At 37.6% G+C, this 25,866-nt stretch overlaps 1 protein-coding gene across 3 annotated transcripts in view; it reads left to right on the top strand.

Moving 5' to 3' along the window:
* sema3aa (sema domain, immunoglobulin domain (Ig), short basic domain, secreted, (semaphorin) 3Aa) overlaps positions 1-17,275 on the top strand; it is a 102,132-nt gene extending 84,857 nt beyond the window's left edge. For 2 of the 3 annotated variants that reach the window (XM_079869418.1, XM_079869417.1), the window contains 14 exons: positions 3,147-3,266; positions 3,859-3,952; positions 4,050-4,169; positions 5,707-5,849; positions 6,009-6,123; positions 6,316-6,385; positions 9,760-9,904; positions 10,266-10,485; positions 10,903-10,994; positions 11,182-11,223; positions 11,310-11,467; positions 13,191-13,258; positions 13,707-13,852; positions 14,845-17,275. In XM_079869418.1, coding sequence (XP_079725544.1) covers positions 3,147-3,266; positions 3,859-3,952; positions 4,050-4,169; positions 5,707-5,849; positions 6,009-6,123; positions 6,316-6,385; positions 9,760-9,904; positions 10,266-10,485; positions 10,903-10,994; positions 11,182-11,223; positions 11,310-11,467; positions 13,191-13,258; positions 13,707-13,852; positions 14,845-15,576 — 2,265 coding nt within the window. In that variant the 3' untranslated portion in view covers positions 15,577-17,275. Of the gene's footprint in view, positions 1-1,771; positions 1,837-3,146; positions 3,267-3,858; positions 3,953-4,049; positions 4,170-5,706; positions 5,850-6,008; positions 6,124-6,315; positions 6,386-9,759; positions 9,905-10,265; positions 10,486-10,902; positions 10,995-11,181; positions 11,224-11,309; positions 11,468-13,190; positions 13,259-13,706; positions 13,853-14,844 lie in introns of all 3 variants that reach the window. The other variant, XM_079869419.1, reaches the window with a different exon arrangement.
* The last annotated feature ends 8,591 nt before the right edge of the window (positions 17,276-25,866 follow it).

Genomic DNA, 25,866 nt, shown 5'->3' with positions numbered 1-25,866 from the left:
TCTGATGGTAATTTCACGGCTGGGTTCTCGCTGAGATGGGGGGCAGAAGGGGAGCTGGATTATTACAGATAACTCACCAGACCTACTTCTGAGACGTACACCCTTAAATAAAGTCACCTGATATTGCAATGAGGTACAGGAATCACATGTTTACCACATGCATTCTGAAAGTATCTCAGCTTTTGGCACTGGCTGTGAGGGGTTTATTTGGTGTTACATACACGCAAATTCACCGGTTCAGAATAATGGCGTTTGCGTGCTGTGAAAGTGTTTGTTCTGGATACAGAGTTGTTGAAAGCTTGATTAGGGTATTATCAGTGCATTTCCCTCTCTGCAAACATAAAGCTCTTCATTCTCACATTTGGCTTGGCAAGACGAGGCAAAAACAAGCCCAGAACGGCAGCTGGTACAACTGCCTCGCTGCTCGGTCTAAACTCTTGCTGTGTTTCATGTGAGATGAGGGTTAAACATCTCAGCAGCACATTTCATTACTGTTCATTCAAGTCTCAATACTATACATTTAAATACATCATTTGCAAAGAATTAGTGGGGTTGTGTTTGAAGTGATCAGATGACAATTATACTGTACAAAAAAGTTTAGTGTGAATTAACTGTATATTCCTGGCTACTAGTTGCTGGACTTTCATAGTAATTTCCCAGTAGTTGCTCTACTAATTATTATAATTAAATGACGTCCGAATGATATGTCTTCAGAGCAAACAGGACTGATATACAGTATGAACATTGTGCTGTAGAATCACAATGATTAGCTACAGTAAGTTAAGTCAGTCTCTTTTGTGTATTAATTGTTTGTGTAATTATATCTTGATATCTTGAAATTTGCTTTGCCATTTACCAAACTGTATTTATGCATTTTGTAGTCTAAGTTCTTACTTTTAAATAAATACATTCAATATATTTATTCTGAATTCATTATAAAAAGTCAGATGCAAAGGGAACACAAATCACTATAATCATCTCAGAATGGAGCATAACATGTCTATTTTTTTAATTGTCATCTGTTCTGTTTTAAAGAAAATAAAATAGCTTGCACTGATGTTATAAAGTTCTGAATATTTTATTGTACTATAAAAAAAAAAAATACTGATAAATTATGCATCCTGGCAATATTTCATTATGTTTGCCAGATTCACATGGGTGAATCAATCTGTGCTTTTTAAAAACTGTGCATTAGTTTTGACATTGACAAGCTCTTTACTGTAATTATCTTTTCATGACTTCACTCATGTGTGAATGAAATTAGTCACTACTGTGTTGTTAGTATTACGCATAATTGCAGATGTGTCTAAATCATAATCTCCAACACTCTTCTCTTATCTGAAAGGGTATCATATATCTCTCACTCTTATAAAGGAACGCTCACTTCTCTGCGTCACAGCTTTGGCCACTTCTTTATGGACTTTGAAGATAAAACAGCAGGGTTATATGTGTCTAATTACACAGTAGTTACACTGTAATTACAGTACACCACCCAGTTATTACAACTTGAGGTTTGTATACATAGTAAACTGCAAAGAGTGCCAGATCAGCCACCTCTATCTCACGTGAATGCTGTACTTGGCTCTATCGGAGCAGGCGAGGGCCTTAAAAACAATAACGGCCATGGGAAATTTCAAACATTCCGCCCAGTGCAGGAAGAGATTAATTTTATAGCACAGATGGAATGATTATGTTAGGAATATACACATTTCCTTTAGCTTAGAAAAGCCATTACACTGAAACACTAAAGTTCCTTTGTGTGGGTTGACAGAGATGGGTCACACATATGTGCGAGGGAGTGATCTGATTGGCTGCCGTATGGAAGTTGCAGGTGAGGTAGGTCTTTGGTTTTATAAGAGAACCGAATGTGTTGCCACAAAATCTGCTGATGCAGAGTGCTATACAAGCATTTATTATGTGCTTTGAATAGCCTGTACAAACTGAACTGAACTGGATGTAATCGAGGGAAACAGGCCTGCATTTATCTATTCTTCTGTTTTGCTTTCATCACACACACACATGCGTACAGTGAATAAGAGTGTGTATGTGTCTTTTTGTGGTGAAAACACGCACACACACAGAGATGGCAACACCCTTTCCTGTGCTCTTAAATGACAACTCGCGTTCAGACGGCACACATCGGCCCGAGACCATCAGTGTTTACACAGATGGACCTGCTTTATTTTCTCAATAGCTGTGGAAAGGTGTGTGTGTGCGCACATAGGTGTGTGTTTGTGCATGCACTGTTTATAATGTGTCGGTTTATTATTGTTGAACCTAGCCCTCGCATATTTTGCAATTGAAAGGGAATTAAAGAGCATTCATTCACATAAAACAATTCACTCATCGGCTCTCGCCAACTCACTAAGATGGCCCAAAGACATGTGCTATACATTTCCTTTTCATCAAAACCAGACACACACTAACACTTTCAGCACTAATGAGAGTTGGCTGACAGGATATTGAGATGGATAAAACAGGTGGGATCGTCATCAGTCAACCAGCAGGAACTCAAAGGCATTTTAATGACACTGAAAGCTTAAATATTAGGCTTACATAGAATTTAAATCTCTCGTTAACCTATTTATTACAGATCTCGTGTCAATTTAGAAGCATTCTCAAAATGTACTTGCGGTATAATCTTTCATCGTAAGTTATAAATGTAACACAACTGCATTAGAGGAGTTATACAGAGCCAGAGAGTCTGAAAGTGAGAAATTATTATATTTGCAAAGTATTTTACAAGAAAACTTGTAACATGTGGTATATTATGTTGTGTATATGACACCAAACAAACATTTGTTTTGCTAAAGATGCTATATAATCTACAACATTTGAGTATGATATATATATATATTAACACTGTATATATATATATATATATATATATATATATATATATATATATATATATATATATATATATATATATATATATATATATATATATATACATATATATATATATATATATATATATATATATATACATACATACAGTAAATATATATTATACTCGAATGTTGTATATTATATAGTATCTTTAGTAAAACAAATGTTTGTTTGGTGTCAGTTAATATTTTAATAGGAATGTTTTATAAAATCTGGTTGGTTAACACGTATTTTTTTTGTTATGCCTTTTTCAGAAAGAATGCACAAACTTTGTGCGTGTGCTGCAGTCTTATAACCAGACGCATATTTACATATGTGGCACTGGAGCCTTCCATCCTATCTGTTCTTACCTGGAGATGGGGAAAAGAGCAGAGGTACACACACACACAATCTCTACATCAATAATTAGAAAACTTAATTTTCTTTAATTGAATCTCATCAATGTAACGGCATTAAAACATACTCATGTGCTCATGTGCATGCAGTACATATCTCAAAAGCACTTTCACCAAACTGTTTAAAGGAATGAAAAGGAAATTGATGATTTAACCTGTTAACAATTTCAGCCCAGTGAAGTAGAAAATGAGAGTGTCACAAAGCAGTGAGTGTGTTATTTAGAAGTGCCTCAACTGTGGGAAATGAGATGGCCTTTACATGGTGGAAAAATGTCAGTGAATTTCACCATTTGATCCACGCAAATTAATCATGGCCTAAGTGCACTGAACGCCTCGACGTAACAGAAGATAAGCTGAGTGCTGTTCTTTTTGCGTGAGTTTAGAGAGATCCAAATCTAAAATAGGAGTTGAAGGATTTTGTGTTTTTCTTCAAAAACTGTAACTTTTTTTAATATTGTGTCTCCTGAACAAGATCCTAATGGCACTTTTTTGACATTCACCTCTCCGTTACCTCATCCAATTGCTATTCATGCCTTGCTGTGGTTGGTTAATTCATTATCCCTTTCCACAGGACAACATCTTCAGACTGGATGCCAGCTACTTTGAGAATGGACGTGGGAAAAGTCCCTATGATCCAAAGATGCAGTCCTCATCCCTCCTGATTGGTGAGTCAGTCAGAGATCTTGTTGTTTTATCTTTAAATTGTTAGAATCAGTTATCTGAGGTCTTATTGGAGATTTTATGCTCTTATCTATTTGTCAGATGGAGAACTGTATTCTGGAACATCAGCAGACTTCATGGGACGAGACTTTGCCATTTTCCGAACACTTGGGTCACATCATCCAATCAGAACTGAGCAGCATGATTCCAGATGGCTGAATGGTAAATATTCTGACTGGACAATGTTTTTGTTAGTTTTGCGAAGTATAACGTTACTGTGATATGACTGTTTTAATATGATTCATTCGGGAATGAATCAAGTGATTGTCTTTATGAGTGAGTCACTGAATTAGTCACGTAACCATTTTGTTCAACAACATTGATTCATTTAGGAGTGAAACAACATTGGTGTGTGCTGCTTGAAAAATCAACAACAGATAATTCTGCTTTGAATTCATACCATGATATGAAATACAGTATTAGACATGCCGTTCTCTTGTAACTGAGATATTGTTCAAACTCAAGTCAGTGTGTAAAGTTAGTATAGACACTGCATATACATGTGCTTGCATATATGTGTCTGTCCGTGCATTTTTATAGACTTAGCGCTCAATTTCTATCCATAGCTGGCTGCTGAAGTCATCACACAGTATATGTTACTTTGCTAAGCATGTGTCTGCCAAGGGCAAATGTGTGAAATAAATGTAAATTTATGGGTTTTCTTTTGTGTGCATGAGTTTATGTCCCTGCATGTGTATGTGTGAGAGAAAGAAAGAAACTCTTTGTGAGCGTCTGCAGGAGAGATTAGCTCGACCGGGGTGTTGAGTGTTTCCTCTAACATCCAGCCTGCATTTTTGCAGACTTATGGACACAAAAGGTCAATATCAAGATAGGAGAGCCGGTCAGGGTTTTCCCATGAAGTTAATCCTGTCTCAGCTGTTCCTGCGAGTGGCTCTCGTTTCACCCCTCATACAGGGTCAACGTCCACGGCATCAATACCCCCCTATATTCTCGAGGAAAGGTGCTTTTGAAAACGCTCATCTCACCTTAATCCTCGCTGTCTGTTACCACGGATACATTGGACGTTACTTCCATTTCGCCTCCACTGAAAGCTGTTTCTCTCGCACAAAAGAGCCAGTGTCGTTTAGAGGATTAGTCACATGGATATTCTATCAAGCCCTTATCAATAGAGACACGGGCCTCTTGCTATCCTCAGACAACGTGGCCAATGGCTGTTGATGGTTATTCTTCCTGAACTTCAAAGAGGATCAGTCTTTTTAGAGCAAACATTCGGTTAGAGAATGTTTGGAAGGCTGGAACAAGTTGAATATCTTTGGGAAACAGTCAGTGTATTGAATGACATGGGTGGAACTGTATCATTGGCGTCTCTACAGACACATACACATTTACTGTGCATGAACGCAGTCGGTCTTCGGTAAATGTTTGTTCCGCTGTTTAAACTTCACATTCTGATGGGTCTGTTGCAATGTAATGCAGCACTGCATGTCGCTGTGTGCGTGTGCCGCCCGCGTGGGTGGGGGACGTGTTACGTTTCATTTCTGAGCGGTCACAGCTGGATAGGAGTGATCCCCCTGTAACTGGCGATACTGAGGTCTTGGCTCATTTTGGAAAAGCTAATGAAGTATGCAATCATTTCTGTGTGTTTGAACTTCACTGATTTAAACAGCTCAATTCCTTCTGAATCTTCTTTCAGTACTATGAAACTGAAGTTCTGATGCATTGTGTGTGTGTATTCCAGACCCCAGGTTTCTAGGAATACACCTGATCCCAGAAAGCGATAATCCTGAAGATGACAAGATCTTCCTGTTCTTCAAAGAGAATGCCATGGATGGTGAACATACAGGCAAAGCTACTATCTCCAGGATAGGACAACTGTGTAAGGTATCATCACATACAGAAACATAAAACATGCACACGAAACATAAAACATGCACACGGATAAGCAAACTTTTCCAGTGCCTTTGTACACACAGTGTTATCATATACTAACGTTTAAAACTTTTTTTAAGAACATGGCTAATCTGCTTGATTTTTTTCTAGAATGACATGGGTGGACACAGGAGTCTCGTGAACAAATGGACGACCTTCTTGAAAGCCAAGCTGACCTGCTCAGTGCCTGGTCTCAATGGCATAGACACACATTTTGATGAGCTGCGTAAGTATGTCTATGAACGCTGTAATGTCTAGAAATGTTGTGAGTAAATTACCTGTAAAACACTTACAATGAAGTGAAGTGGGGCAAACTTACAACAATTGGCACATACATTTCCATTGCTACATTCCAGATGCTGTCAGTTTAAGTTTAAGGTACATTTTAACAACTCTATTTTTTTTTTTTTACTTCCAGAGGATGTGTTTCTGATGAGTGCTAAAGACCCAAAGAATCCAGTGATCTACGCTGTGTTTACTACATCCAGGTAATACAGACACATTCAATTAACCTTAACAGATATTTCATAAGAAGTTACATAGGATCCTTTCCTTTCCTTTCCTTTCCTTTCCTTTCCTTTCCTTTCCTTTCCTTTCCTTTCCTTTCCTTTCCTTTCCTTTCCTTTCCTTTCCTTTCCTTTCCTTCTTTATTATCTTAGCTTTTTTCCTTTCTTCCTTTCCTTATTTAATTCCATTGTTTTTTCCTTCCTTCCTTCCTTCCTTCCTTCCTTCCTTCCTTCCTTCCTTCCTTCCTTCCTTCCTCCCTCCCTCCCTCCCTCGCTCATTTCTTTGCTTTTCCCCTTCCCTTTTCTTCATCCCTTCCCTTTTTCTTTCCTTCCTTCCTTTCTTCCTTCCTTCCTTCCTTACCTTCTTTCACTTTTTCCTTCATTTCTTTGCTTTCTTCTTCCTTCCATCCATTCCTTCCTTCTTTCCTTCTCACTTTTTCTTAGCTTTTTTCCTTTCTTCCTTTCCTTATTTAATTCCATTGTTTTTTCCTTCCTTCCTTCCTTCCTTCCTTCCTTCCTTCCTTCCTTCCTTCCTTCCTCCCTCCTTCATTTCTTTGCTTTCCCCCTCCCCTTTTCTTCATCCCTTCCCTTTTTCCTTCCTTCTTTCTTTCCTCCCTTCCTTCCTTCCCTTTTTCCTTCCTTCCTTCCTTCCTTCCTTCCTTCCTTCCTTCCTTCCTTCCTTCCTTCCTTCCTTCCTTCCTCCCTCCCTCCTTCATTTCTTTGCTTTCCCCCTCCCCTTTTCTTCATCCCTTCCCTTTTTCCTTCCTTCCTTCCTTCCTTCCTTCCTCCTTCATTTCTTTGCTTTCCCCCTCCCCTTTTCTTCATCCCTTCCCTTTTTCCTTCCTTCTTTCCTTCCTTCCTTCCTTCCTTCCTTCCTTCCTTCCTTCCTTCCTTCCTTCCTTCCTTCCTTCACTTTTTCCTTCATTTCTTTGCTTTCTTCTTCCTTCCTTCCATCCATCCCTTCCTTCCTTCTTTCCTTCTCACTTTTTCTTTCTACCTTCCTTTATCCTTCTTATTTTCTCTTCTCTTTTATGAGATGGCTGTGATTTTGTGATGCATGATATGTTTGGCGCTTTAGAAGCGTTGCAGTTCGATAATCTGGTTAAACTCAGACAGGCGCTTCACATCGCTGCACTCTGGATGGGAATTTCCTTCTTATCCTGGTCTCTGCCCCCTCTTACCTGTTTCCCCATTCAGCTTAAGCTCAGTGGAAATATGATTAAGGTGGTAACCTGAATCTCACTCCCCAGCCAGCCACACTCTTCTCTGGGCCTGCTGGCGAGGAGCGGAGGGCTAGGGAGGGGTGAAGGCAGGAACAAAAGCAGATAAACGATTTTCAAAAGAGGGGAAGACTTTTAAGATGATGGATGAGCACACTGTGTGTGTGTGTACAGAGGTGTGCGTGCATGTAAACATGAGATGAGGAAGAAGACAAACATATCACGATTAATCACTGTCAAAAAGCGAGAGAGGCAAAAGCGATCGTCCAAACCGTGCACATCCTGCTCATGTGTTCCCAACTCACTGATTTCCTAATGTATGCAGGGAACACAACACTCAAAAATTCAATTACGGGCTTTAAAGAATTAGACTGCTTTAATTGGTTTTCTAAGTGCCCTGTTTCTGAGATGAATAGAAGTGCATTCTAGGAACTTGCTTTTAATATTGCCACTTAATGAGGCCTGAACTCTGCGGTGATGGATCAGTATTTTATCTCTCGCTCTATCTGGGTGTGTATGTGTGTATGAGAGTGTGAAAGCACATGTATGTGTGTGTGTGCGTTTTTATGTCTGGGACCCTGACTGAGTGATAGGGAATTCGTTTATTCATGTGCCCTGTGGTTAATTGATTTTCTCACTAATTAACATTTTACAAATGCTAAGGGCTGATCCACCACAGTGTGTTTGGTTTCATGGCTGTATAGGGGGAATAACGGCTTGGATACACACATATACACTGCAATACAAATGCTAATTTTGTACATCAGCTAACACACATCAAAGTAAGCATGAAATCAGAATCAACCCTGGTTTTATTGTGCTCTATTTATTTTTGCATATCGTCGCTGTCGGCAGTGTTGTGCCTGAACGCGTTCATTGAACTCGTTCATATATTGGGCGAACGTGAACTGAACGTATACTGTATTACTGCCTGATGAACTTTACTGTGAACTCGTTCATTCTGGTGTCTGTGAACGCCACGCTCTCTCAGTTTAACTTCGTTCAATAGAGTGCCAGATTTCTATAGAGCCTTCCAGGCGAAAACCCGGCTAAAACACACCATAACCGGCCTTAATATGTAGCGGAAAAAACACCCAATCTAGCAACACCAGCCACCAGTGTCTACTGACTCTCTTGTTCGATCTCGTTCATCAAAATGAACAAATCTTTTTTCGAGTCATTTCGTTCATTTAAGGGGCTTTAAATGTTATACTATTAACTGGCAAATTCCCAGAACACATCCACCTACGCAATCTTGATCATATTCTGAATTAAGAAATCATTATAATGCAGTCAAAAATCGTTTACAGGGAACATAAATAATTACTTTACCTTCCGAGTCTTTCGTTCATTTGTCATGTGACAGACGCAATGAATGGATCGTTCATGAACAACTCATCACTTACATTACAAATCAAAACAAAAAGCAGCAAGAAGGCGTCGTATGATCATTTAAATGAGTTTTATGACAAGGTCGGTGTGTTAAAATTGATAAAATAATTGCCTGTGGTTCTATATGGGCTGTGGCAATCATTTTGAAAAATAATATCTCACAGCAACATGGAAAAAAAGAACTATGAACTAGTTCATTTTTGGAACTGTGAACTTAGTTCAAAAATTTGAGTATGAACTATGAACTGAACTAGTTAATTTTAAAATTTGTGATCTGAACTTTGAACTAGTTCATGTAGAAAGTGAACTTTCCCAACACTGGCTGTCGGGCTGAAACCTTGTATGTCCAAAATCGCTACTTTTCGGGAAATGGAAAAACACTGTATTTTTTACATATTTGACAACACTAATGTTTACCAAAATCAAGCTTAAATGGAGTTACAAGGTTTTTTTGATATATGTTTTGTCCGTCATTAGAACGGCCACATCTGATGCAGCAAGTGAATCGCATTACGTTTTCATCAACAACCACCTGTCAGATAGAGACCACCTGTCATAAAGCTCCATTTTCAATTTTAACCAATTCCTGATCCATTAAATCCATGCAAACATTTGTCCTTCCCAACATTTTTCTTGTTGAATTCAAATGGATCAATCACTTCTCATATACATGCTTCTGGAAATGTAAGCTTTTGTGTTAAATAAACGATTTAACCTCCATTTTCTTCCCTCTTCTTTCCTCAGTAATATCTTCCGTGGATCAGCTATATGCATGTATAGTATGGCAGACATCCGAAGGGTATTTCTAGGTCCATATGCCCACAGGGACGGGCCAAACTACCAGTGGGTTCCCTTCCAGGGCAGAGTGCCATACCCCCGTCCTGGCACAGTGAGTACTGGCCAATATATTTGGCATTAACACTTTTTTTTTAATGTTTTCTGACAAATTACAACTTTATATCTGTGCATTTTTGTCAAATAATAATACAAAATAATAATAATCACAATAAACTATTCTTCCAACTAATAATATACTGTACTTTATTAGCCTATTTGGAAGCACATTTACCAGAATTTGTCTGATAATTAATTCTTGCAAAAATACTTCTAATACAATAAACACGTTTTTTAATAACACTTCAAAAATAACTAAAACCACACTACATTATTCAGAATTCCATCTTGAGACCTGAACATCTGCATCAGTGAGAAGGTTTAACCCTTTATCTCCCCTCTCTTACCCACTGTAGTGTCCTAGCAAAACGTTTGGAGGTTTTGACTCCACCAAAGACCTTCCCGATGATGTAATAACATTTGCACGCCTGCACCCAGCCATGTATAACCCTGTGCAACCGATGGGTGGGAAGCCCATAGTTGTGCGCACGAACGTGGAGTACCAGTTCACTCAGCTGGTAGTGGACCGTGTGGAAGCTGAGGACGGCCAGTACGAAGTCATGTTCATCGGCACAGGCTAGTAAAACCAACCAACATGTCGTCAATACAGAAATATAACTTCTGAATAAACAAATCAAAGCACATTTGACGCATTCCATCATATAATCCAGGTTTTCCAAGACTAAAATAAGGAATATCTTGATTTTTAATTGTTTTAGCTTATAGTGCAGTTTAGTTAGTAGTTCAATGTACTGGTTGCATTGTCTGATGTTAAAATATTTTAAGTAATTTTATGTCCCGTTGAATGTTTTCTGAGCTCTCTTAGTTCACACAAAACTACAAATGTTTTCTATTTCAATTTTTTATTCACACTCATGATGTTTCAGACCCATATGATTTTTTGTTTTTTTCTGAGAAGAGAAAAAGTTACAATTACTATGAGATATTGTATAAAGCATGATGAATATAAAAAATATTCTAATCCCAAATCAGATTTGGGAACCGTGTTGAAGGTGGTGACCATTCCGAGGGAAAGCTGGCATGATCTGGAGGAAGTGGTGCTGGAAGAGATGACGGTGTTTAGGGTATGAGCTCCAACTGTTCATTACCAAGAGAGCTGTGCGTTTCTGCTTGCTATTGAAATCGAAATCATCCAACTATAATTTTCACCTTAGTACATTTAATTGTTCTCCCATAAATCTGTCTGCACAGCCACAGTATGTCATCAAACAAATATCCTCGGATCTTAAAATGCTGTGTTTTCTCTTTTAGGAGCCAACACCTATTACTGCCATGGAGCTCTCCACTAAACAAGTACGTCTGCTTGAAATGACTCTTCACCAGCCATTAGCAGAGAGTAAACCGTGTCCTAATAGACTTATATGTTCATCTGTCAACAGCAACAGCTGTACCTCGGGTCAGATTTAGGGATTTCCCAGATGCCCCTGCACCGCTGTGAGGTCTACGGGAAGGCCTGTGCCGAGTGTTGCCTGGCAAGAGATCCATATTGTGCCTGGGACGGGACCGAATGCTCTCGATATTTTCCCACTGCTAAGAGGTAAGCACATATTGATGAATTTCTTGTAATTTGATCCAGATTCTAAAATAAAAGCCCTCAAATATTCATGTTCTTAAAGGGACAGTTCACCCAAAAATAAAATCTTTGTCATTATTTATTTACCCTTGTGTCATTCCAAACCAGTATGACTTTCTTTCTTCTGTGGAATGCAAAATAAGATATTTTGAATTGTATTTATCCATACAATGAAAGTCAATGGGGTCCAAAACAATCCCATTTAATTTTTTTGAGACATTTTTCAACATATTGAGTGAGTAAATGACAAAACATAATTTTTCGGTGAACTATCCCTTTAAGTCAATGACATTTTAGCACAAATTTTGGCACCATATTCACTGTTCAGGTGTTAAGTGCACTGCAAATTCTGCATCTCAACACACAATGCACATGCATAGACAAGTACAAACACCTGGATCTAAGTATTCACGCTGCTTTTAAACACACTATAAACGCATGCTCACAATACACCACGTACCACTGTTAATATTTATAGTAAAACACACACACTATCTGTGCCAGCTACACCTTCGCAGAGGAAGAAGAGGGCCATGGATTTGGTCTCGACACACCCTCGTGGCACCAGGATGGTCCACGCCACTCCAAATATTTTCACTGTGCCTAAAATGCAAAACAGACGTCCTTACCGCACCTCCCGCACGTGCCGAGACAGCCAGAGTCAAGGAATGTGTGTGTGTGTGCACGCCTTAGCAAAACGAGAGATACACTGAAATACAAGAACAGAACAGGAAAAGAAAATTAAGAAGATCATGGGGAAATGACAACGAAGCTGTTTCAAACACGTTTTGCACAGAATCTCAGCAGGTTTTCATATTTCACTTATCATTCTCCAAGATGTACTGCAGCTAAACCTCAGCTACAGGCAGCCTTCAAACCAGATTCTGAATGTTTTCAGTTCGACACAGGAAATCTTCTCAGCCTTTCAGTACAGTTGTGAATGGATAAGAGTGCCAGCCTTGGCTCAATCCCTGGCCCATGTTAGCATTTAAGAGGTGAAGCTGTTCTCTTAAAGTGGTTGTAAATGCTTTAATGGAGAATGAAAGACTCTTTTAGATGAGGATGATGTGCAGAGCTGTTGTTACAATATATTTCAAGAACATATATTTGAACATTATGAAATAGCTCTCCATTAATCAAAGGCACCAACACATCAAGCACATGTCCCTCCTTCATGCACCTAAATTTCCGTCATGAAACCACATGGATTTGCAAGTTTTCCCAAACACTTTCCCCATCTGCCTTTGTGATGACAAACAGATTGTATTGGATGGATCAGTGTTGCCGTGTTGGTCAATGTTGGAGGAACGTTGTTTACACAAATAGTTCAATTATTGTCTTTGTGCATTAACCTGGAATAGTATAAAGTATTTTACCATCTAAAAAAAAATCACACATCATGTTTAAGTCTAGAGGGCAATATGGTACAATGTAGGTGTTTGAAACAACAGTGCACTCTAGTGGCCTGAGTGTAGTAGTGTTGCAAATGATAAACACTAAGTTAAATTTTTCTTAATGTTTGCGTAACCAAGAAAAATGTATGTTATATCTGAACGTTCAGAGAACAAAGTTTTGATTTTGAACTTAATGGGTATGTTAGCAAAACGATCTTAGACCATATTTTTGTTAGCTGGGAAGATCTACATCACATGATCACGTGTCTTATTCAATCATTTTTATTTAACAGGAGAACAAGACGTCAGGACATCAGAAATGGGGATCCTCTTTCCCAGTGCTCTGATCTGCAACATAATGGTAAGAATAAACACAGTACATGTACTACATCTCTGGCTATTTATCCATGATCATGCACAATCAATCATTTGCCTAAACCAACGTGAGGAAATGCACAAATATCCAAATGTCACAAATTCAAGAAAAAACATATAACAACGTTCATCGATTGGCCTAAAATAGGTGCATTTAATCTTACACATCTTTTATAATCTAATGTACTGAATATTGTGACCTACCTGTGTTCCTAAAAAGCAACTTCCAATAATTCAATGAAATGAATGGTACTCTTTAATACAGGTGATCAACAACACATTAGAATTAAATCTGAACAATGAAGTTCGCTTGAGAAGAATTTATGCACTATAATCTTTAATTTGTGCAGATGCCACTGATACATTCTTCTATTTCAGTACTCTGGGCATTACTGAACATTACCTCCTCATGTGTCTGTGTGTGTGTGTGTTAGATGATCTGGAAGGTTACAGCAGTGTGGAGGAGAGAAGTGTGTATGGCGTAGAGAACAGCAGTATGTTTCTGGAATGCAGCCCAAAGTCTCAGAGAGCTCTAATCTACTGGCAGCTACAGAGACCCAACGACGAGCGGAAACATGAGGTACATGCATATACACTTAATAACAAGAACATAAGCCAGCAAGGCTATTCTGTCTAGTCTATCTAATGCACCAGTCATTATTTAGGAATACTTAATACTTAATTTTCAATGTAAAAAAATACATTTGAAAGATAATTTCTGTGTCAAAAGCTTTAGCAAATGGAATCACTTATCTCTGCCATTGCTTGGCCAAATGGAAAACTCCGCCCCCCAACTCACGCCATTGGTTGAGTCATTGTTGTGTTATGATCTCAACAAGGCTGCATTTATTTGATCAAAAATAACTGTTTTCTAGTTTAATATATTTTAAAATGTAATTAATTCCTGTGGTGGCAAAGCTGAATTTTCAGCATCCATTTCTTCAGTCGATGATTTGCTGCTCAAAAAAATTTTATTTTATTTTTTACTATCAATGTTGAAAACAGTTGGGCTGCCTAATATTTTTGTGTAACCGTAATATATTTTTTCAGGATTATTTGATGAATAGTTCAAAAGAACAGCATTTATTTGAAATAGAAATATGTATTCTTTGCTGTCACTTTTGATCAATTTAAAGTCCTTGCTGAATAAAAGTATTAATTTCTTTTTACTGACCACAAAAAATATTATTATCATTAAGTAAAATGTTGCTGTTTTACAAAGGTTAAGGGGAATGTTGTGACTAGTAAATTAAGGGATTTTAATGAACAGGATATGACATAATGACCCTCCTTCCCTCCCTTACCACCCAACACCACACATACACCAGCTGTGTTTCTCTTTCTGATATGATCAGGCAAAAAATAGCGCTAAAGTAACACCTCAGCCCAGACGGTCATCATGTTAATATAATAACGGTCAAATTTCAGCCTTCCTGCTGTGTAAGAAAATCCCCAAACTGTGCTGTAGTTTATCCTTGCACCCCAGATGTGACCCTTAGCATTTAAGTCCTGGTCTGGGACCATTTTTAAAAAACGAGCAGTCCTAACTCAGTCTCTTTTTCTCCATGTCAGATTGTGATTGATGAAAGGGTGAGTCTTACGGGCCAAGGTTTACTGATCCGAAGTCTAACCCAGGCCGATTCAGGAGTGTACCTCTGCCACGCCGTAGAGCACGGCTTCATCCAGCCCTTGAGGCGTATCAATCTCCAGGTCATCCCATCTCAGCGCGTGGGTGAGCTGCTTCTCCGGGCGGGAGCCAATGATAAGGATCCCTCCCCAAAACACAAACTCTGGTACCGGGATTTCATGAGCCTGCTGGAGCACCCTGATCTCAACAGTGTGGACGAGTTCTGCGAGCGGGTTTGGAAGCGAGAGAAGAAGCCAAAGGGTAAAAAAGCCCCCAAAGTCAATACCGGAGCAGGTGTGGGTATAAAAACCGAGAAAACCTCTCAAATGACGGCTCTGAGCTCGCAAAACCCGACGCAGAGAGCCCAAAACACACCCAAAGTGCCGAACAACCCGAGTGTTCAGATTCTTCCCAAATCCACCGGCTTGCAGAGAAGTCAAGTCCCGGGAAGTACCATGAGCACAGAGATCCAAAGCACCAAACCGGACACTCAGAGCGCGCAGAAGGTCCAGAGTGCTCCCGAGAGCCAAAGAGCACAGCCGAACCAGGGGAAAAGAGGTGCCCAGACCCCTCAGAGAGGACCTCCTAACACAGCCAAGTGGAAACAGCTCCAGGAGAACAAGAGGGGGCGCAACCGCAGGACCCACGAACAGCAGAGACCACCACGCAGCGTGTGAGACACACACGCACACCCAGTCGACGACACACACTTGTAAACATCTGCATCAGTCACTCATATGTGCAGTGCGGCCATAATCGATAGCACAAAACTCAAAAACGGTGAACTCAACTGGAATCCTGCTCATGTCACCCGTTCACCAGGGGAAGCACATTCTCTTTGTTGTTGTGATGTGACAGCAAAGACCTTTTACACTACTAGTGTTCCAGATCCGACGTCATACACGTGATGGTTTTCATCAAAGCACGCATTTCTAAGACAGTCGTTTGCCAAAAAACCTTTGTGATTAAAAGGGAAAGTGCCAACGGGAAAAGAAGATGCATTTGGTGTCAAAGGAAACTTATTTGTCGATGTGACAAAATACGGTCTGTGATTGTGGAAAAGACGTGGTGGAGCGAAAACTGGAAGCCAGTTGCTCTGATTTGTAAAGACTGTAATATATGAGCAAGCATTGTACTGTACATAGAACAACACTAAGTAATTATGGACACAATTGGTCAAAGGTGAAAATAAGGCATGTCTTAGTAACAGCTTGTCTAACCTCTGATCCTCAGAAGCGTTTTGATGTTCGTGTTAATTGTTTCAGATAATCAAGTGGGCCTGACTGACTAAAAAAAAGGTCTAACTGTGGTGACCATTTCTGCCAAAATTTAGGTTTCAAAAACAATGTGCATGAGTTGAATGAATAAGCTCTTCCAAACCAGTTGCATAGTCAAACTATCTGCGGATTACAGCCGTATAGATGATCGTTCTAAATGTCGGTTGCGTAAAAATGAAAGAACATCTTTTTAGATATTTCCATAATGTCTGTAGTGTATTTCTAAATTATTATTACTCATATTTCATAAGTTTACGTCATTCATTTGCCAGTTCGGTCTATGTTAGGCTGAATGCTGAGTGACCCTAGTATATGTACATATATACAGCGGAACACCACTTGATTATTTATTGCTGGTTATTGTTTATTGTTCAAAAGGTTGCATTTATTTTTGATATTTTTTTCTATTCAGTTGTAAACGTGGCCGACGGGCCGCAGTACCCATAGACGGACCAATTATTTGTTTTTAGGCTAAGATTCTTGTTACGTGTTTGCAGATGAGGCTGTTTTCAGATCTCTTCTGTACCTTTAATCTCAGTTTTACGTTTTTTTCTTTTTCTGTCTCTTAAGGTTATCTTTAGGTCTTTCTTGTATTAACTTCATTCATTGTGCAAAACTAACAAGAAATCATAAATCATGATTAGCTGTGAATCTCCCTAAAAAAAAATGTGTGGGTTCGGTCAGATTAGATGCCGTGGAGAACACACTGCATGTGAATTCTGCCTTTGTGCATCTTTATTTTTATTGTCGGTGTGTTGTGCGAGAGGTCATTTCTGTGCCATGCAAGATGTACGAGATGTGAATAATATTTTTGCCGTTTGCAAAGATTACACCGTCTAAACATACTCTGTCCCTTTTTATGTATTATAGGTCCATAGTCTTTTCACTCATACAGGTTTCCCCCAACTTTTCTGCAATTGTCATTTCAATGCGATACAGAGGTATATCCACCAGATGGCTCTCCCATCCACTCCCTGCCCCAGAAGGAGTTGATTTGGAGCTGGCTGGTGAAGCGAGGGAGGAGAAGGGAGCTGTCAGTTATGTAAAATTGGTGTTTCTGGCATGCATTTGGTTGTCTAAATAAATATTTCCTCTATAATTTCAGGGTGGTCGTGGGTTGATTATTTGTATAATCCTGTGATGTGTTTTTGGCAGTATTTGGAGGACACATGTAGGCTATCTGTGAATGTTGTTGACTCTCGTATTGTGTTTGATGAGAGGTGAGGTTATCACATCATGTAGTTTACGGTCTCATTTTTTAAATAATCACAATAATTACTCGAGTTGCCAATTTTGGTACATTCCAGTTGCTTTTTATTTCTAGATCATAGGCCTACATTTGTTAGTTATTTAGTCAGATTTTTGCACAAAAAAAAACAAAAAAAACACCTATTGCCTGATACATTAACTCTGGCTGGACTTGGAGCGTCTCAGATATGCCCAAAATGATGGAAAATTGAATAAATATAAACAATGTATGCCATCAGAAAATTACTAATTTACTCATTTTTAAAAGCATCTCATCTCTCTCTGTATGTCTATGATAAAATTGGCTTATTTTATTGCACACCTTCCAGCCAATCAGAATCGAGTATTCAGACAGACCATGCATAAATAAAAATGAACCATGGCTGTTTCGAAGATTCAGAAAGTTTCTCTCATCCAAATAAGTTTTGTGTCCGAAATAGCTCCCTAAACTAGTTTTCTGCAATTTTGTGTTGTCTGTATTCTGAGTGAACAATATTCATTCTCTATGTTGGAAAGTAGGCGGGGCGAAAGAAAATTTGCTCAAATTTAATTTGTTCTCGCGAAGCTCGTGACGCGCCAGGTTTAAATATACGGAAGCTGGACGAAAGAAGCTGATGTATTCTGCAAATAAAGACTTAAATTTCGGCTTGTTCCTAACACAAAGCTATCATATGATTTTAGAAGACCTTAAATACAGCGGACTGCAGCAGCTTTTATGACACTTTTGTGGATGACAGCCGCAGAAAAGCTTGGACGTGCGCTTTTGGAGTGACATGAGGGTGAGACGGACCATAACAGAAATTTCACGGTTAGGGTTAGGTCAAGGTTCATTTTAATTTTAATGTCTCATTTAGATGAGATGTTTAGTTTTTTCCCACTGTGTATAATAAATTGTGACTGTTATGAAATAACAATAGGCTAATAAAGCACATTAACCCTTTCACGCATAGTGGTCACTACAGTGGACAGCTACAGTATTAAAAAAGCATTTTCTTGAATTTGCACGGGTTTTTATGGCAAAGTTGCACATCAGCCTCTTCATTGGACCCTGGTGCATCATCCTATAAATTGCAACCAAGTGGCAAGCCTTTGTGTTTCGATTTTTCCCCCTCCAAACCAAGATGGCCAAGGGTCAGTCAGACATGCCAAGTTGCTCCGGAATATCCACCCATTCCTTCTATCCTAGGAGACTCTTGTAGGTAAAAAAAAATATTGCAGCATCAAGCAATATCTAATGAGTCATATCACAGTAAAATTTTCCAAGTTTTGATTTTAGATTGAGAGAAAACTCTGATTAATCACATGTCCACTGTAGTGGACGTCATCCATCAATTGCTATATTTCAGCTACAATTCATAATTATAATGTGAATATTGTTTTTGAAACTTAAAACTTAAAAACTTAATCTGCAGTGACTGTTTTACTGTAAATAAATGTAATTGTATTATTAGAATGTAATTTTCATTGACATCGAAAAAAGTCATGTGATTACATAATGACACTTGTAATGCATTACTTTACTTGTTAGATCAAAAAGTAATCTGATTAGGTCATGCATGTTACTTGTAACACATTACTTTACTTGTAACATCAAAAAAGTAATCTGAATGCGTTATGCATGTTACTTGTAATGCATTACCCCCAACACTGATCATTTCAGATGAGATTGAAAAAACATATCGCTAGGTTTTCTCAGAGGAGGGCTATGATAGAAATGTGCATGTCCATCTTGAACATAATCAGAATTATCAGCTAATAAGGGTAAATCTCATACTCTGGTGCACTGGAGGGAGCATCTGAGTGGTTTCCACAGTTGTACCTTGACAGACTGTAGAAAATTCTGATGGAATCATGTCCTCATGTTCTGATATCAAAGATATGCGAAGTGCAACTTGTATGAAGTTGTATGAAGCCTTTGCAATATTTTGCATTTATATTTTTTGTATATATTTTATAGTTTTCACATGATTTGATATAATTGTATTGATTAGTTTGTTAAATTCACATACTTTATCTGTTTGATTATTGTCTTATATTTAATATAGTATATCTTAAGTTTAAACCGTAACCGCATGCTGTCCACTCAAGTGGACATCTGAAGATCTCTTTGAAAAATTTGTAAAAAAATAAAATAAAAATCGATTCTTGTTTTTCATGCCCTAAGAGCAATAAAAACACATAGGAAAAAACCCTGACTGAGGTTATCATAATTCATGCATGAAAGGGTTACAAACTTATAGGCGTTGATCATCTTGTCTTGTAAATATGCCTTGCAGAATACAGATAGCCTAATTTGTTTATATATATATATATATATATATATATATATATATATATATATATATATATATATATATATATATATATATATATATATATATATATATATGTTTTGTTGCATATATGATTCATTACGCATTTTAAACTTAAGCTTCTTTGTCATCTGCATAATGTATGAAGGTCACAGTTTGTACTTATTACCACTAGATGGCGTGCTACCTCTTTTTTTCTAAAACTCAGCATTAATACTCAATGAATCAGGAATGGGTTTTATTAAAATGTGAACTGCATACTGCAAGATATTCTATATAACATATTGCTCTATATCTTATGGTTCCTTTACTATGTTCTTCCAAATCTCTATGATGAAGAGAGAAAAATTGCTTTAATAGCAAAGCACTAAGCACTGTTCATTGATTCTGTGCCCAATTAAGGTTTGAAATGAGTGTGCGCATGTAAGTGTTTGTGAGAACAGCAACAGAAATGAAGCTGCCCTCGACACATCCATCATCCCCGCCACATCAAAAGTGTCCTCAGAAAGCAAGTGTGTCACTCTGTATCCTGGAGATTTGTGTGTGAGTTTTATGTGTCATAAGCACACATTTATGAGCGCACAAGGCATGTGTGTGCAAGTGTTTGCCTACTCATGAATCAGAGGTCTCTTCACATTGTCTGACTCACACGCATACACCACGGCCCTGAGGTTTCTGGGTAGAAAGGAGATTCAGGTCAGAGCCAAGGCAAAAAGTCTCTCTCTTGCTCTCTGTTAGTAAATGTAATTACTAGAGCACATTTTGTCTTGGATTTATTGCTGGAAAATTAATTTAGCTTTCTAGAATAGTTCAAATTAATTAGATTCTGACTAACAATTCACACACACGTGCAAACATTTACCTAGAGTTGTCTGAATCAGTATTATTAAGATTAATCAAAACTAAAACTATTCAAAATTGTTTTCAGTAATTGAAATAAAGCTGATATAAAATATAAAGTCCGTTAATAATTATAAAAGCTTAAACTATAATTAGAAATGTTGTCCTGGAAACTAACTGAGATAAATACGTTTCATTTGAAATACTAAAGTAAAACTGCAACTGAAATAAAAATGAATTAAGGGTCTGTTTACACGACACCATTTTCAACAAAACTTTTTATGCATTTTGGCCGTTCATTTACATGACAGTGGCGTTTTGGGGGCCTGTGTCGTGTAAACAGCCCTAGAATGAAAACTAATTCAAAATATTAATAAAAACTGTAATAGTAAACAAACAATACTAAAATAACTGATATATATATATATATATATATATATATATATATATATATATATATATATATGGCCTGGCCTGATAATCACAAGGAGTCAGAACTGCAGCCATAAAGTGTTTCTGACAAGAAGCTACATCTTTATTTTTACTACATAATAAAAAAGACTCCCTACTGCCTCTGTGCATTTATATTTAGCATCACAGCAAGTGATGAAGTCAGCAGTCAGTCACCAGGCACAACCCCCCTTAGCCCCTAATCTCAGGCTCATTATAGAGTTAAAATGAGCTCTGCCCTTGATGAGAACGGTACACTTCACCACACCTAATGAATTTCCCTCTCTTCCTCCCCCTCCTTCCTTCCTTCCTCCTTACATCCTTCTCTATCGCTCTCGTTTACAGTTTGGAGGCATAAACCCTTGGAGCATGATAGAGGCGATATCATCTACAATTTGCATTCGTTAGAATATGATGCCTTTTTACTTTTCAACAGCCTGAATAATTTTCACTTTCACATAATATCATGGTTCCATTTGCTAGAAACCTTTGGTCACAGATTTGGTTTTTCATTTCAAGTATCAAAAAGGAAAAAGGAAGCTTCAATGTTTATGCTGCTCATTTCTATACAGTGAACTTGCATATAGTATAGGGCATAATATGGGACAAACTTAACAGCATGAAAGAACCTGAAAAACAGCCCATATTAATTTTGTGCATGAAACAGACCAAAATTACAATCATTCACTTAAAATCTCATTGGTGTATATGCATGGTGCATTTGTGTTTCACAGAAGAAAGTGAGTCATACAGGTTTGGAATGCCATAAGGGTGAGTAAATAATTCTATTTAAATTTTTTGGTGAACTATTCCTTTATTAGACAATCTTAGGGAACCTTCTTTTAAACCAGTGGGAAGTGAGCTGAATAGAGCTGGCAGACATGAGCATCTGCATCTCAGAAACAACCTGAAGATCCCATTAAAAGAGAAAGCGACAATATGCCCTTCAATATTCTTTAACCTTAATCTGAGTCTGGACTGAAGAAAATACCCTCCCCACTCTCACACAGGGAATAAGAGATACTCTGAGCCTTATTATGTCTTATTATGTAATGATTTGGCAAAGCTGTGTTGTTAAACTTAAGCCTAGAGAAGTTAAACTGTCATTGATCATGTCTTTTAACATGGTCAATTTATGCAACATTTTTAACAATTTATGCTGACGAATGTATTAACATGACGATATTGGTTTTACAGGAATTCATATTTTCCTTGCCAGCTGTACAGCGACTCATGACTTGTTTCAAGGTAAGACTTTTATAACAATATTCCCTGCATAAAAACAGTAAATCTTGATTTGTATTACTGTAACACATTTTTAGAAATTGAAATCAGCATAAATGAATGAGTGTACAACAAATACTGACATGATATTTAATTATATCATATTAAAATCATGTTTATTTTTTATTTTTTATTTTTTTGTATTGTATTGTAGTACAAAGAATTGGGCAAAATGTTAATGAAAGTAATGGCACAATCTGAACAGTTCATCGGTTAATCATATCGGATATGCTTAATTTTCTTAATGCAAAATATAATTTCTGTTTTTTCCCTTTTGTTTATGTGTGTGCGCGTGTTTGCATGTGTGCATGTGCGTGTGTGTGTTTATGCAGTGGGGTCCAAAAGTCTCTTTTCAGATATTTTAATATACAACTTTTTCCAATGTTGTAAATAAAACATTATTACACAAGATTATTAGAGTACATTTTACAAGATAATACAATTTCAGTTCGTCTATTCAAAATTAGTTTCTTTGTAATTTTACATTTAAATTTAAAGTTATATTATCATCATTCATCACAATTTGAGACCTATAAAATATTGAAATCTTCAATTTGTCCTTATTCATTTTACTTAATAATGTGTCTTCTGTCCATCTTTAAATTATATTTAGGTTCACAGAGTTTCAATGTGGCTTTGACCCCAGTTTATACACGTGTGCTTGTTGTAAGTGCATGTTCCCGTGACTTATTCTGTGAGTGTGTCTTATCCCAGACCGTGCGATTGGCCGATGGCTCCTAAGAAAGCTGATTAGAGGTGTGTGTAAATTAAAGGGGGTGTGCTTTCTGTCGAGGCAGATGCAGGGTGCAGCCAGAGAGGGGAAAGACACCGTCCCTTTAAGAGAGTATTTTTAGCCAGGCATTTATTAGTTCTCATTGGGAGGGAAAACGGGGTGTTAAGGGTGGAATTAGGGACATGCACTCTGTCTAAGAAGGATGTGGAGATCAGGACGGCTAAAATACCACAAATGAAACGTCGTCCCCAGGGAACAAAGTGCACAAGGACCTGTCCAACTCACGAGTACTGCAGCCAACAACAGACAGTCAGCTTGTAGTGCAGGTATGTGACCCTTTGCTCTCTTCTGGATCCATTTTAAAATCTCTTTGTCACTCTTTTCTCACTTCCTCTTGCAACTCAGCAGCACTTATAAACTCTTGTCACCTGTCTAAGTTGTGTTTTTCAATAAGTGTATATATATATATATATATATATATATGCACTGTATATCGTCTAGACAGGAATAGTATTGAGTTCATAGGTAGAAATTATTGTTCATGTATGCATTTAAAACTACAATGTCTTGTTTTGTAGATTAGTCATGGTTCATATGAAGCTCATAACCTGTGTATGTGTATCTTTTATTGGCGATGTTTTATCTATCTTATATTCATCTGAAGGGTCATGCCAGGCATATTTCTGTAAGCCCATATTCAATTTTAATGAGCCACGCACTGTGTGTGATTAGGTTTCAGGCTTCAGTTACACTTTTCTGCTTCTCTGTGCGCTGTAAGTCACCCATACACACCGGCATACATACAATACATGTCGCACAGCAACACACACTTACACATTGTAAAGCATAATCAATGCCTTCAGTGTTTGTATATGAGTGTGTGTATTCATAAGAGAGACAGGGCTACAGGAAGTCAAAAACAGGTGGGTGAGCATATGTGGCTATAGAATATAGGATATGCATTACTGTTCAAAAGTTTGAGTAAATGAATGCATTTATTCAACAAGGAAGCATTCAATTGATCAAAAGTAATTTTTAAAGTTACAAAGGATTTCTATTTCAAATACATGCTGTTATTTTTAACTTTTCTTTTCTATAAAAAAAATTACAGTTTCATTATTAACATTGATAATAATAAAAATATTTTCTGAGCAGCAAATCAGCATATTAGAATGATTTCTGAAGGATCATGTGACACTGAAGACTGGAGTAATGATGCTGAAAATTCAGCTTTGCCATCATATAAATAAATTACCTTTGAAAATATATTAAAATTGAAAATGGTTATTTTAATTATTAATAATATTTCATAATATTACTGTTTTATTGTATTTTTGATCAAATAAATGAAGCCTTGTTACATTTAAACATAAAACCCTTTTGAATAGCACTGTATATATTTATAGTTTGGCCAGGTTTCATAGCTATATTTACAGGACTGTGTGGTGTGTGTGTGTGTGTACTTCCGCTTCAGAGCGTTGAGGTCATTAGAGTACGCTCCAGTGATCAGCCCTGTGTGGGAAAGGCTATCTGTTCTGGGCCGCCGTTCATCACTGTAGACAAGAGGAACAGAAAAAGAGGGAATAAGGGCAGGACAACCCCATAACAACAATAATCGTAATCTGTGACTCTCCTGTCATTGTAGTTATCCTGATTGTGGTGCCAACAGCAGATAGTCGTGATAGAGAGCTTAACTTACCGCTAATTCTCTTTGATCTCATTAATTGATGTGTGGAGATCGTTAGAGCATCTGTGGATCTTGATAAGAGTCCATCTCCTCGATATAGCCCAGGGACAACAGCTGGTCGCACAGAGGACGAATTCCCCCCAGAGCTCTGGACTGGGCTGAATAAGCCCCCCTGTCACATCATGCAGTCTTCACTCTGATGTTAAGCAGGGTGGAGAGGATAACACGTAAACGGTTATACGGAAGCCGGAAACAGCATTGAAGGAATCTGATATCCTTATAGGACTAAGATGCACAGCATGACTGATTCTGTGTCTGAGTGTTGAATGATAATGCCAAGTTTTGCAGGAGTGTGTGCAAAACTGTTGCCTTATTTTCATTATTAGTGATGCATGTGGAAGTGGGGTACCACAGTGTGTGTGTGTGCGTGTGCGTGTGCGTGTGTGTGTGTGTGTGTTTTACTACAACTAATATAAAGTAAAACTTACAGGCCTGGTTTCACAGACGGGTCGTAGAATAAGCCAGGATTAGGCCTTAGTTTAATTAGGATATTTAAGTAGCTTTTATAAATGTGCCTTAGAGAAAAACATTACTGGTGTGCATCTTGAGACAAAAAAAAAATATATCGCTGATATATTTTAAGATAAAAACAGCTCAAACATGCGTTTTAGTCAGGACTATGCTTAAGTCTTGTCTGTGAAACCAGGGGGTTTAGTATTAATTTGTTTTTTTCTTAAAATGAAGCTGAAATTAGTCAAATATAAAAATATAAAGTTAAAAATGTAAGTTAAAAATGTTGCCTTAGCAACATTAGACATAAAATAAGTTAAAGTACTAAAATTACTAAAACTAAAATAAATATAAATGAAAGCTAAATAGATATATTAAAACATAACAGAAGCACATAAATGACTAAATATTCATTTAAAATGAAAAGTGAAAATATCAAAATAAATATATACAATTATATTTTATTAATAAATACTAAAATAACACTTTGGGGTACAGTCTGTGATTAAGCGTGTTGGTTGGTTGAACCCTGTGAATGAACAAATTATAGGTCTGAATTTTACAGGAGGTGTTCATTTTCTTTGCCTAATCAGTTTCAGTCATGGAGATGATGTATTGTTAAAACC

This window comes from Squalius cephalus (assembly GCF_949319135.1).
Source record: "Squalius cephalus genome assembly, chromosome: 4".
Classification (NCBI taxonomy): domain Eukaryota; kingdom Metazoa; phylum Chordata; class Actinopteri; order Cypriniformes; family Leuciscidae; genus Squalius; species Squalius cephalus.
The sequence above is the reverse complement of the archived record's forward strand: the minus strand, read 5'-3'. Positions and strand labels throughout refer to the sequence as shown.